The sequence below is a fragment of the Physella acuta genome, unplaced genomic scaffold, assembly GCF_028476545.2.
Source record: "Physella acuta isolate Inbredline_101_S28 unplaced genomic scaffold, ASM2847654v3 ptg002032l, whole genome shotgun sequence".
Lineage (NCBI taxonomy): Eukaryota > Metazoa > Mollusca > Gastropoda > Physidae > Physella > Physella acuta.
Genome location: NW_026733536.1, coordinates 5,481 through 19,155, shown reverse-complemented (window position 1 = coordinate 19,155; position 13,675 = coordinate 5,481). Strand labels below are relative to the sequence as shown.

At 36.4% G+C, this 13,675-nt stretch overlaps 1 protein-coding gene across 6 annotated transcripts in view; it reads left to right on the top strand.

Moving 5' to 3' along the window:
- The window catches only part of LOC131931788 (neuroepithelial cell-transforming gene 1 protein), a 40,003-nt gene extending 27,532 nt beyond the window's left edge, over window positions 1–12,471 (top strand). For 5 of the 6 annotated variants that reach the window (XM_059288632.1, XM_059288630.1, XM_059288628.1 and 2 more), the window contains 10 exons: window positions 1,366–1,462; window positions 1,588–1,664; window positions 3,527–3,622; window positions 6,641–6,797; window positions 7,244–7,302; window positions 8,518–8,559; window positions 8,809–8,910; window positions 9,290–9,358; window positions 10,947–11,133; window positions 11,214–12,471. In XM_059288632.1, coding sequence (XP_059144615.1) covers window positions 1,366–1,462; window positions 1,588–1,664; window positions 3,527–3,622; window positions 6,641–6,797; window positions 7,244–7,302; window positions 8,518–8,559; window positions 8,809–8,910; window positions 9,290–9,358; window positions 10,947–11,133; window positions 11,214–11,383 — 1,056 coding nt within the window. In that variant the 3' untranslated portion in view covers window positions 11,384–12,471. The remainder of the gene's footprint in view (window positions 1–1,365; window positions 1,463–1,587; window positions 1,665–3,526; window positions 3,623–6,640; window positions 6,798–7,243; window positions 7,303–8,517; window positions 8,560–8,808; window positions 8,911–9,289; window positions 9,359–10,946; window positions 11,134–11,213) is intronic. The other variant, XM_059288634.1, reaches the window with a different exon arrangement.
- The last annotated feature ends 1,204 nt before the right edge of the window (window positions 12,472–13,675 follow it).

The window sequence follows — 13,675 nt, the reverse complement described above, 5'->3', positions numbered from 1 at the left end:
CAATCTGTGATCTGTTTAGGGAGTGGGGTTATCCTTAATTGATGTGACAATTGACACTATAATAATTAACTAACTTCTGAGGCAGTATCATCCAATGTGGCCACCCAATGATTAAAGTTAAAGGTGGCAATCTAATGAAATAAAGTTCCTCTTGCACAGAAGAAGTCGAGTCCATGTGTTTCTTGGCCTTGGTGTATGATGGTCAACATTATGGCTGGCTGCTTTACTTTCCCCAACATTAGTTAGGCACCCATCAGGGATGTCCTACAATCACAAGCCTGACAGGAGATCCAAACTTGAGACCTTAGGGCTTGCAGCCAAACACTGTATCATTCAACTAAATTTATTGTTAGATTGTCTGGCTTAGTCAGATTTTCTCATTGTCTGGCTTAGTCAGATTTTCTCATTGTCTGGCTTAGTCAGATTTTCTCATTGTCTGGCTTAGTCAGATTTTCTCATTGTCTGGCTTAGTCAGATTTTCTCATTGTCTGGCTTAGTCAGATTTTCTCATTGTCTGGCTTAGTCAGATTTTCTCATTGTCTGGCTTAGTCAGATTTTCTCATTGTCTGGCTTAGTCAGATTTTCTCATTGTCTGGCTTAGTCAGATTTTCTCATTGTCTGGCTTAGTCAGATTTTCTCATTGTCTGGCTTAGTCAGATTTTCTCATTGTCTGGCTTAGTCAGATTTTCTCATTGTCTGGCTTAGTCAGATTTTCTCATTGTCTGGCTTAGTCAGATTTTCTCATTGTCTGGCTTAGTCAGATTTTCTCATTGTCTGGCTTAGTCAGATTTTCTCATTGTCTGGCTTAGTCAGATTTTCTCATTGTCTGGCTTAGTCAGATTTTCTCATTGTCTGGCTTAGTCAGATTTTCTCATTGTCTGGCTTAGTCAGATTTTCTCATTGTCTGGCTTAGTCAGATTTTCTCATTGTCTGGCTTAGTCAGATTTTCTCATGTCTGGCTTAGTCAGATTTTCTCATTGTCTGGCTTAGTCAGATTTTCTCATTGTCTGGCTTAGTCAGATTTTCTCATTGTCTGGCTTAGTCAGATTTTCTCATGTCTGGCTTAGTCAGATTTTCTCATTGTCTGGCTTAGTCAGATTTTCTCATTGTCTGGCTTAGTCAGATTTTCTCATTGTCTGGCTTAGTCAGATTTTCTCATGTCTGGCTTAGTCAGATTTTCTCATTCAAATGTGAAAGTACTGAGAACAGAGTGATGTGAAGAGAGAAAGTATAAGGAAAAAAATGGGGGAACCATTCCCAAAAATCCCAGTCAAACTCTGCCTGACAAATGTATTATAGAGATAACAAAAAGATTTGACTGCACTGAATGTTTAGATTTCAATTTCTTCTTGTATATTTGGCCAGCTTTACAGAGACTCACTACTGACACTAGGCTTAATGTCAAACCATGAGGTCAACACATTGTTTGGAAATATTGACCAACTTATCCCAGTCCATCAAGGTAAGCTTTCTTATGCTGTGATAGTTTGAAATGACCACTCAGAGAGGCAGCCAATAAAACGGGGTAATAGATATGTTTTAGAATAAAGCTGAACATTTAGTTGTGTGTCGTCTTCCATTTGTTAGAATTATCGAGGAGATTACAAGAAGAGAGAGAACCTGATGGGACCACTCGTCATGTGGGAAAACAGATTTATGACTGGGTGAGTTTTTCTACCTTTTAAATGGATTCAAGTCATTACAAAAAGATAGAATTCAGAAAGAAAATAACAATAGTTCACACACAATATATATATATATATATATATATATGTAAAAAGCAATGTATGTCTGTGTGTGTGTGTGTCTTTTATGCATTACCACACCTCTTATCACATCGCCGTGAAACTTTTGGAAGTTGTTGAGAATATTCCTGGGGAGGTTTCTGCGAAAAAAAAAATGTCAAATTCGCTATATTTTCTATATACGGTATATAAAAATAAAAGTCGATTTTGGTTTAGCATTGTTCATCTGATAGTCATGAGACTTTAGGGAGTTCATTATACCACTCTAGGGAAGGGTTCTGTAAAAAAATCATTTTTAATTTTGCAAGGGCGGCGCCACGGGAGGGTCCGATTTTTCTCTATATACGGTATATAAAAATAATAAAAGTGAATTGCAGTGACACCGTTCATCCGATAGCCATGAAACTTTGAGAAGTTGTTGAGAATATTCCTGGGGAGGTTTCTGCGAAAAAAATATTTCAAATTCGCAGGGGTGGCGCCCCGACGGCGCGATTTGTTTTTTTTTTTCTATATACGGTATATAAAAATAAAAGTCGATTTTGGTTTGGCATCGTTCATCCGATAGGCATGAAACTTTGGGGAGTTCATTATAAAACTCTAGAAAAGGGTTATGTAAAAAAATAATTTTTAATTTCTCAAGGGCGGCGCCACGGGAGGGTGCGATTTTTCTCAATATACGGTATATAAAAATAATAAAAGTGAATCGCAGTGACACCGTTCATCCGATAGCCATGAGACTTTGGGGAGTTCATTATTACACTCTAGGGAAGGGTTATGTAAAAGAATAATTTTTAATTTCTCAAGGGCGGCGCCACGGGAGGGTGCGATTTTTCTCTATATACGCTATATAAAAATAAAAGTCGATTTTGGTGTGACACCGTTATCCGATAGCAATGAGACTTTGGGGGAGTTGATTAGAACAATTCAGGGAAGGGTTCTGTAAAAAAAAATCCTTTTTAAATTTCGCAAGGGCGGCGCGACGGGAGGGTGCGATTTTTCTTTATATACGGTTTATAAAAATAAAAGTCTATTTCGGTTTCACACCGTTCATCCGTGTACCATGAAACTTTGGGGAGATGATTAGATCACTCAATAGTGGGTTCTGCAAAAAAAAAATTGTTTAATATTGCAAGGGCGGCGCCCTCGGGGGGGGGGGGGGGGAGCGATTTTTTTCTCTCTATACACCGTATATACAAAATAAAACTCGGATGTGGTTCATCCGAGTGCCATGAAACTTTAGGGAGTAGATGAGAATACTCCCGAGAATATTTCTGCGAAAAAGAAAACTAAAGTTTCTTATGGGCGGCGCCATAAAGGGTACAACTATCGTCACTACACGGTTTAGCACCTAGAGTTTTAGAGCGACTATGTTGGCACTTAGCATCCGTTAACCGAGCGTCCTGCATAGCGAGTAAGGGGTACTACTATATTCAGGGGTAAAACTACAACAGGCTTCTAAAAATAACTTTGTAACGCGAGGAAATCATTCTGTACAGTTTTGTCACGTTGCGAAAGATGAAAAAATATCTTTTTGAATATGAGGAGCCTACTGTAGTGTTTCGTCACTTTGCAAAAGATGCAATAAGCATCTACTATTAGACAAGCCAGTCAGAAATTGATATCAAGCATCTAATAATAGACCATTAGTAACGCTAGCTTATCGCATCAGTCACACTGATGTTTAAAACACGTCAAATACTTTTTTTACGTGTTAAAGAAAAAAAAATCCTGTTCATTTGTGTCACTTTAGCGAATGACAAAATCTGAATCATTATTAACAGGATGCTATTTGGCACGATGGGGTGGGGGCCCTGAGAGCGCCCCTGTGCTTCTCTGACACATGGACGGTCACCGAAGTGTGTTCTAACATTATTTCGGTGAGTGGTTAATGTACACTCAATGTTTACATGCGGTAGTGTAGGTAAACCCGTGTCCCGATATTTATGATTTAAGCGCAGGCATTGTTTACATTTAAATAACTCATTTTTAAAAAAGACGGTCACGCGTCTAAGAACAAATAATTATAATTGATAAGCGGCAACACGCGGGGGTCGGGTACGCTAGTTTATTTATAAATGAAAGTATGTCTGAAGTGCATGGGTCTTTTGAGTGTGCCACTTTCCCTGTAGGGCTTATATCCCATATTTTTGGTTTGGAGCATCAGATTTTATTCACTTTCTGGAATTGCAAAATTTGAGTTTTAAAATTTCCAGGTTTGCAGTTTTTAAAAACAAATCATGACCATTTTAAACTACCCCCAAGGGCATCTGGGGGTAGTATATTCAACCACTTCATCTGGGGGTAGTATATTCAAACCACAACATCTGGGGGTAGTATATTCAAACCACAACATCTGGGGGTAGTATATTCAAACCACAACATCTGGGGGTAGTATATTCCAAACACTTCATCTGGGGGTAGTATATTCAAACCACAACATCTGGGGGTAGTATATTCAAACCACAACATCTGGGGGTAGTATATTCAAACCACTGCATCTGGGGGTAGTATATTCAAACCACAACATCTGGGGGTAGTATATTCAAACCACAACATCTGGGGGTAGTATATTCAAACCACTGCATCTGGGGGTAGTATATTCAAACCACAACATCTGGGGGTAGTATATTCAAACCACTGCATCTGGGGGTAGTATATTCAAACCACAACATCTGGGGGTAGTATATTCAAACCACAACATCTGGGGGTAGTATATTCAAACCACAACATCTGGGGGTAGTATATTCCAAACCACAACATCTGGGGGTAGTATATTCAAACCACAACATCTGGGGGTAGTATATTCCAAACACTTCATCTGGGGGTAGTATATTCAAACCACTACATCTGGGGGTAGTATATTCAAACCACAACATCTGGGGGTAGTATATTCAAACCACAACATCTGGGGGTAGTATATTCCAAACACTTCATCTGGGGGTAGTATATTCAAACCACAACATCTGGGGGTAGTATATTCAAACCACAACATCTGGGGGTAGTATATTCAAACCACAACATCTGGGGGTAGTATATTCAAACCACAACATCTGGGGGTAGTATATTCCAAACACTTCATCTGGGGGTAGTATATTCAAACCACAACATCTGGGGGTAGTATATTCAAACCACTACATCTGGGGGTAGTATATTCAAACCACAACATCTGGGGGTAGTATATTCCAAACACTTCATCTGGGGGTAGTATATTCAAACCACAACATCTGGGGGTAGTATATTCAAACCACTACATCTGGGGGTAGTATATTCCAAACACTTCATCTGGGGGTAGTATATTCAAACCACTGCATCTGGGGGTAGTATATTCCAAACACTTCATCTGGGCCATGGTTTGGACAAATCCGCATCCTTAACTACCAAGAACTGTAGTGCCAGCATAGTTTACATTTATATATACATAATTTGAGTTGTGTAACAATAAAGCTAAAAATAATTATTGGGTAACGTGTTAAAGAAACCCTCATTTAGAGTTTTGACAAGTGATGCATGGTGCATCTGTTTTTACTTGATCCAATCAGTAGATCAAATAAACCGGGAGTGATCTCCCCTAAACTTTCTCGAATATTCTATATAACACTACGTGGGATGGCAACTCGGAATATAGACATGAATTTTGTTTACTTAAACTTTTAAAAATAGAATAAAATCTAGTAGAAAAAAGAATTGCGCACCAAGCAAACGCCAAAACAAAATGTGCATAATAGTGCGCAATATTATTAGTACTTTATAAATTTACATGTGTTTTTTGAGAAATCGGAAATAGAGTAAATTAGTACTTCCTGTCAACGGAAATTACTCAAAATTTGACAGAAGGTAGAGAATTAGATCTTTTACTGACATGTGAAATTTCATTTATCTATCTGAAATAGTACTCAAGTTATAGGCTTTTGAAAAATTCAAAGTAGAAAAAGTACCACTTCCGGTTATCGGAAATCGCTCAAAAGTTGATCAGGATCTACGATTTTGATAAAATACCTATAAATGAAATTTCATCAACCTAGCTGTAACAGTACTCAAGTTATCGTGTTTACACACAGACACACGGACAAGATTGCAAAATTATGTTTTTCCGTATCAGTGAGGTGTAAAAAACGAGATTTGTAAAAATCTCGATTTTTTTTTTTTTTGCACGATTACTAGACTTTCTCTATACTTCGTATATACGAGAAAGTAAAAAAGAGATTATGCTCTAAAAATACACCCTTAGTAACACATTGAGGAAATGTTCCTAAAGAGTTGCCTTTCTTTCAGTGTAAGTGATGTTATCATAACCTGTTTCTTCTGAGATTGCAGCAAAGTGTGACAGCACGCTAGTAAGAATATAAAAGCTAATAAATCAAATTTACAATGGGGAAAAATGTTAGTAATGACATCTGAGAGATTTGTTAAGCATGGCCCAATCATTTTTGTAGAGATAAACGAGAAACATGTTTTATACATTTTCTTCTGTCAAACCTAAATCTTTTTTTTTTAAATATTAAAATTATAGCTTAAATTTCTTTTTGAAATTTGAAAATTTAAGAGTGTTATAAAATTTGAAAAGACAAAAAAGTGTTCTCTTTCTGTAAATATTTTGTGGTTTTTTTAAAAGTTTGTTTAAATGCATCAAAATTTTAAAATGTTGCCTGCATTTTCTTTCAGTCATACCCACAAATTTATAGACTTTTGATTTTCATAACTTTTTTTCTTCTAATGTTGTTTAGTTAGCTTCAACAGCAATAAAAAAAAAATTAAAAATACATTTTTATTATGACATGTTTTAATAATAAAAGAACTCAGGATAATTGAAACCCTTTTAGTGTCCATCCCATTGGATGTGATTATTAATAAGCATGAAGAGATGTACAAACGATTGTTTGACTATTTCTTGACAGTCAAGTCAACTCAGTGTCTACATCACCTACTGTGCCAACCAAATTCAAGCTAAATCTATATTTGATACCAAAAAGAATGAGCCTGCAATTGAGGATTTTTTCCAAAGATGTCTTGCCTCTCCTTTTAGTAGGAAGCTAGATCTGTGGTCCTTATTGGGTAACTATTTTAACTTTTTACTTTTTCCAGAAAAAAAATGGGGAAGAAAAAAACTAACTTCCAATGAGCAAAAGTAATCTATCAGAAGTCTAAACAACATGTTCTAACAATTCTGTCATTTTTGTGTAACTTTGATTAGCCATCTAAAAGTTATTTCACTATTTAAATGTATTTAAAATGTAAGATGGGCACCATTGAAATTTTCATGTTTAGGCTAACCACTTTGAGGTATAATCATATGCTAAATGTGAGAGCATTAAGTTTGGAAATAAGTGGTTTGGTACTCATCACCTGCACATGCCTTTAAACTAACTAAACAAACATTGATCTGTTTCTTGAGCTGTTTCTTAAATCAATTGTTATAAACCATTTACGAAGTGTGAAAGTGAAGTTATCTACAAAGTATTAAGTCATCTACAAATGGTAAATTTATTCCCATCATACAGATGGTGCCAAGGGAAGATTTGTCAAATACCCTCTTCTTATTCACAGCATACTAAAATACGTAAGTCAAGTAAATATCCTCTTTTTTTCACATCATACCTGTCCCAAATGAAATACCCTCTATGACCTGGGGTCAATATTTCTGGTGGAGTAGAGTTACCTGTTGATGTGACCCTAGTATATGAAGGGATAGTATGGTCAGTTCTATGCCCAGGTTTCATTACTTGGCAGACTCAGTAGGGGTTGGTGGGGTTTAGTCAGTAAATCTCATGGCTGCTATACCAAAAAGTCACAAGTTTGAACCCTCTGACAGATGAGGCTTGTTAGCTGTGGACAGCAACTCTTCTAGGAGAGACAACTCCAAAATCTAACATCTGCTCCCTTGAAGTTTGTTCTTGATTGGACAAAAGCTATGGAAGCAAATCCAAAAAGAAAAGTAGGCTGAAATTGGACTCAATGGCGCATAACCCGTTGATACTTAATTGTGTTGGGGGGAATACCTTCAGACACTAAAATTAAGAACGAAGAAGAAGTTAGGCTCAGTAACCTCGGCATATGAAGGGATAATATGGTCAGTTCTATGCCCAGGTTTCATTACTTGATAGATTCTGTTACATCTTACAGCAAAGTATCAGATTTGTAATCAAATACTCCATCATCATACAAATATTTCCTCCACCAACTTCTTTGTTTCTGAACATATTTTTTGGCTGCAAACAAACAATGTCAGGAATTTCTGTTTTGCAGTGAATGTTGTAAAGAATTTTTCTGTAATGTCCAACTATATCAGGAATATCTGTCATGTCGTAAATGATGTCAAGGAGTTATCTATTTTTCACTTATGTCAAGGAGTTATCTGTTCTCTTTTCACTGATGTCAAGGAGTTATCTGTTCTCTTTTCACTGATGTCAAGGAGTTATCTGTTCTCTTTTCACTGATGTCAAGGAGTTATCTGTTCTCTTTTCACTGATGTCAAGGAGGTATCTGTCCTCTTTTCACTGATGTCAAGAAATTATCTGTTCTCTTTTCACTGATGTCAAGGAGTTATCTGTTCTCTTTTCACTGATGTCAAGGAGTTATCTGTTCTCTTTTCACTGATGTCAAGGAGTTATCTGTTCTCTTTTCACTGATGTCAAGGAGTTATCTGTTCTCTTTTCACTGATGTCAAGGAGTTATCTGTTCTCTTTTCACTGATGTCAAGGAGTTATCTGTTCTCTTTTCACTGATGTCAAGGAATTATCTGTTCTGTACCAAATTCTAATCTTTTCACCTGCAGACAACCAGTGAGAGTGATGATGCTGCTCATTTAAAAAAAGCTGTGAGTCATTTTAAAATTTGAATTTACGTTGTCTGTTACAATAGGTTTCAACTTATTATAATACATAAACTTATTTTTCATTATCATAAAACTACCTTTTTTGTATTGAAAAAACAGTCACTAAACATTAGATAAAAAGAATGATGACTCAATATAAATGTTATGTTTTTAGATAAAAAGGATGATGACTCAATATAAATGGGTTTTTTTTTCGATAAAAAGGATGACTCAATATAAATGTTTTTTTAGATAAAAAGGATGGAGAAAATGGTTGGAGAAGCCGATTTGGCAACAGGTGTATCAAGGTGTGAACATTCCAAATCCTTGCTGACCTATTTATACGATGACCAGGTAAACCAATCAGACCCAGACCTTGTGAAGTAAACATTAGCTATAGCTCAAACAAATATTAGCTGGGATTTAGAAGATATCCTTGTTCACAAATTCAAACAGTAGTCTCACACAAACAGTGGTCTCACACAAACAGTAGTCTCACACAAACAGTGGTCTCACACAAACAGTGGTCTCACACAAACAGTGGTCTCACACAAACAGTGGTCTCACACAAACAGTGGTCTCACACAAACAGTGGTCTAACAATAGCAGTTATCTAATGTGTTAACAAAAAATAAAACTGTTATGCTGTTATTAATTATAGACACAAGCATTTTTACAATTTATAGTTTAAATAATAGTTTAACATCAAATTTATTCTTAAATTATTTCATAGAAAGTTGCTGAGATTGAGTTATCTACTGCCCTGTTGTGTAGTGGCTGTATGAAGAACTCCAAAGGAAGCGTAAGTCAGTTTCTTACTTTTATTTTATCAGTATTCTATTGCTGTATTTTATCCCGGATGTCTGGTTAAGTGGAGTTGTTTAGTTATATATATTATATAATAGCTGCATACAGGTGATTTGCCAAGTGAAGCTTTTTAAAGTAGGCTACCTATTTGGGAACAGAACAAAACCAAACACAAACACCACACAAATACAAACACAGTCTAACTATTTTAGGACTGTCACATCCCAACTATTTTAGGACTGTCACATCCCAACTATTTTAGGACTGTCACATCCCAACTATTTTAGGACTGTCACATCCCAACTATTTTAGGACTGTCACATCCCAACTATTTTAGGACTGTCACATCCCAACTATTTTAGGACTGTCAAAGCGCAACTATTTTAGGACTGTCACATCCCAACTATTTTGGTACTGTCACATCCCAACTATTTTAGGACTGTCAAAGCGCAACTATTTTCGGACTGTCACATCCCAACTATTTTAGGACTGTCACATCCCAACTATTTTAGGACTGTCAAAGCGCAACTATTTTAGGACTGTCAAAGCGCAACTATTTTAGGACTGTCAAAGCGCAACTATTTTGGTACTGTCACATCCCAACTATTTTAGGACTGTCACATCCCAACTATTTTAGGACTGTCACATCCCAACTATTTTAGGACTGTCACATCCCAACTATTTTAGGACTGTCACATCCCAACTATTTTAGGACTGTCACATCCCAACTATTTTAGGACTGTCACATCCCAACTATTTTAGGACTGTCAAAGCGCAACTATTTTAGGACTGTCACATCCCAACTATTTTAGGACTGTCACATCCCAACTATTTTAGGACTGTCACATCCCAACTATTTTAGGACTGTCACATCCCAACTATTTTAGGACTGTCACATCCCAACTATTTTAGGACTGTCAAAGCGCAACTATTTTAGGACTGTCACATCCCAACTATTTTGGTACTGTCACATCCCAACTATTTTAGGACTGTCACAGCGCAACTATTTTCGGACTGTCACATCCCAACTATTTTAGGACTGTCACATCCCAACTATTTTAGGACTGTCAAAGCGCAACTATTTTAGGACTGTCAAAGCGCAACTATTTTAGGACTGTCAAAGCGCAACTATTTTAGGACTGTCAAAGCGCAACTATTTTAGGACTGTCAAAGCGCAACTATTTTAGGACTGTCAAAGCGCAACTATTTTAGGACTGTCAAAGCGCAACTATTTTAGGACTGTCAAAGCGCAACTATTTTAGGACTGTCAAAGCGCAACTATTTTAGGACTGTCAAAGCGCAACTATTTTAGGACTGTCAAAGCGCAACTATTTTAGGACTGTCAAAGCGCAACTATTTTAGGACTGTCAAAGCGCAACTATTTTAGGACTGTCAAAGCGCAACTATTTTAGGACTGTCAAAGCGCAACTATTTTAGGACTGTCAAAGCGCAACTATTTTAGGACTGTCAAAGCGCAACTATTTTAGGACTATTTCCTCCTTAATATTTAGTTCAGTGACAAAACTATTTGGATATTAGAGGTATTTTCTTGTTACACAAACTGTTATTTTTTTTATATTCAGAAACTGTATGTGTTCCTGTTTGACAAAGTTGTAGTAGTGTCTAGATCCAGCTTTCAGAGCAGCAAACAGCTCTTTCAGGTCTACAGACAACCTATTCCTACTGGCCAATTAATAGTTGAAGATCTTCCTGATGGTGTGGTCAAGATGGGCTCATTTCGGAATGCATTTGGACAAGGGGGACATACAGGTGTGTGGAAGGGATTTGTTTTGCTTTTTAAAGTATCAATGGAAAGAATGGTAACAATTTTTTCTGTACTTTCCCTGCAGCAAAAAATATGATCCGCTTATCCTTCCAAGATGCACATAAAGGTCATTCTCATACTTTGATTGCTAATGATGAACATGACAAACGACAGTGGATGCAGGCTTTCCATAAAGTTACTTCTAAAATTGTAGTTGTTCCAGAGGTTCAGGCTAAAGCGGGCAGTGACAAATGAAAAGTCTGGCTATGTTTTCTTATTGTCAAACATAATTATTTAACCTCAAGTATTAGAGCCAATCGTATTATTGCCTTTTAAAAAAAACCATTGATCTTTAATCAGCTATCAGTACCATTTTACCTATAGCTTTAATCAACTTTTTTACACAGCCATTTTGTTTTATATCACATGTAATTTTAGTGTGTTTTTATTTATCAATGTAATATATTGTGTATACTAATATTTTTGATAGTTTGAAGGTTTAATATTTTATATTTCACGCATAATGTTCCACATTAAATTATGATAAGCATATTCACTTTAGTATAACTTACATAAGGAAGTACACTGCATATAGAGATCTTTTATCAATATAGGAGTAAAGAATTTTTTTTTTCAATTTACCCTTAAATTATTGCCATCTCCTTCTTAAGACATCATTTAAATACCTGATAACATTGAAAAAGTTAAATACCAAAAGTTGGGTAGCTAACGCTAAAAATATTTTGATTGCTTGTGTGGGACTCTTGTAGATTTGCAGGGCCTACTGTCTGTGTCCGTATTTGTATATTATTTTGTACAGAGATTTGAATAAATTCAAATGGAATATCTACATACTGCACAAATCATATAACTTTTCCATTTGTATTTAAGTAACAGATCTTACTTATACTGATATTTATTTATACTACACTTATTTGATATTATTTTTTCTGAAAATTTGTAAAAATTGGATAGTGCCAATTATACTAACTACATGTTTGCAGCTTTATGATTTAACCATTTGCCTTGTCAAACTATTATTAGTATGTGGTCATCCACTAATTACATCCATGCACACACAAAAAATCTCCCCATCCTCTCCTCTGCCTGTCCACAAAGCTGATCCCTTTGTTTCTTCTCTCTTTCTCCCCCCACCCCCCCCCCCCCACCCCCCACACATAAATAGATCTCTTTAATTGGACACACTCATCTTACAGAGGTCAACTCTCATTCAGCAACATGTAGTGGACGGTGCAATGCTAATCAATTATAATGTTTATTCAATGTTTATTCTTCATAAAAAATGTAGGCAACTGATTATTAAATAGCACAAGTCAAATTAAGATTTTGTTTTATTTTAATAATTTGACAAGCTTTCTTTTCAGATTACTATGTCATTTGGAAAAACTAATCTCTTCTTGACCTGTCTGTAGAAGATGTTCTACTTGATGATCTTGTGTTGTTCATGCATGCTTTCATTCTTGATGGCAAATGATTGGGTCAAACAGAAGGCTACAACCAATGACACAGGAATCTACTAAAACTAGCTAGAAGATCTTGGTGTTGTAGCCTGCCACCTATCTCACAAACCCAACTGATAATGTAAAGAAGTAGGGCAACTATAAAATAAATTCAAGTCGTTATATAAACAAACCCTACTCTACAACATATAATAATAGGGGTGTCAAACTGCCGTAAAAAACTGATTTTTCGCCCGCGTCGCCCAATTATAGTAGCTTTTCACTTAATAGTTTCGATAATTAAAAGAGCTCGTATAGTAATAAGCGTGGTACCATTAAAAAGTAGATTTTAAGCCCTCTAATTACGTGTAGTTGTTGATATTAAACAATATATCTCATTTACCAATTGAAAACTATCACCGAGGTGATTTTTCAACGGCAGTCGAGTAACGGATTTTGACCCCTCTCTCATTCAACTCGTGGCCCTTTTTTTGACCGTACAACGTATTTCTTTACAAATACCTGTAAAACGTGCAGAATTTAATAGCCTTTTATGGGATACTAAACAAATAAACGGGAGGGATCTCCCCTAAACTTTCTCGAATATTCTTATACGAGCCGACCCGCAGCGTATCATACGCCGCTATTTAGTTGTTTTATTTTCTACTTTTCAGTAATTCATAATTTGTGAATTCGACAGTACCAATGCTGCCACTGAAAATATTTGCTTTAAAACACTACCCCCCCCCCCCCAACCTTTCCCCTAACCCCGACCCTACACCCCCCATCCCCCCCACCTCCAGTGAAAGCAGCCTCCTCTTAGTTATTTCTTAGTTACCTCCTGTAAGTTTAAAATCGAACTAAATTATCTGCCCCTAATAGAAACCCGGCTCTACGTCTCTACGATTTGTAAACATTTAGCGTAACCACAGCTCACCAGACAATGTGGGGGTGATAGTGATAGAGAGAAAGAGAGGGGACTGCAAGGAGGCGCTTTGCAGCTTGTTTTCTAACGGCTCCCAGAAGAGAATTATATATATAGATAAAATAAAAGAGGATGGGAACTCGGGCTATAGACATGATTTTT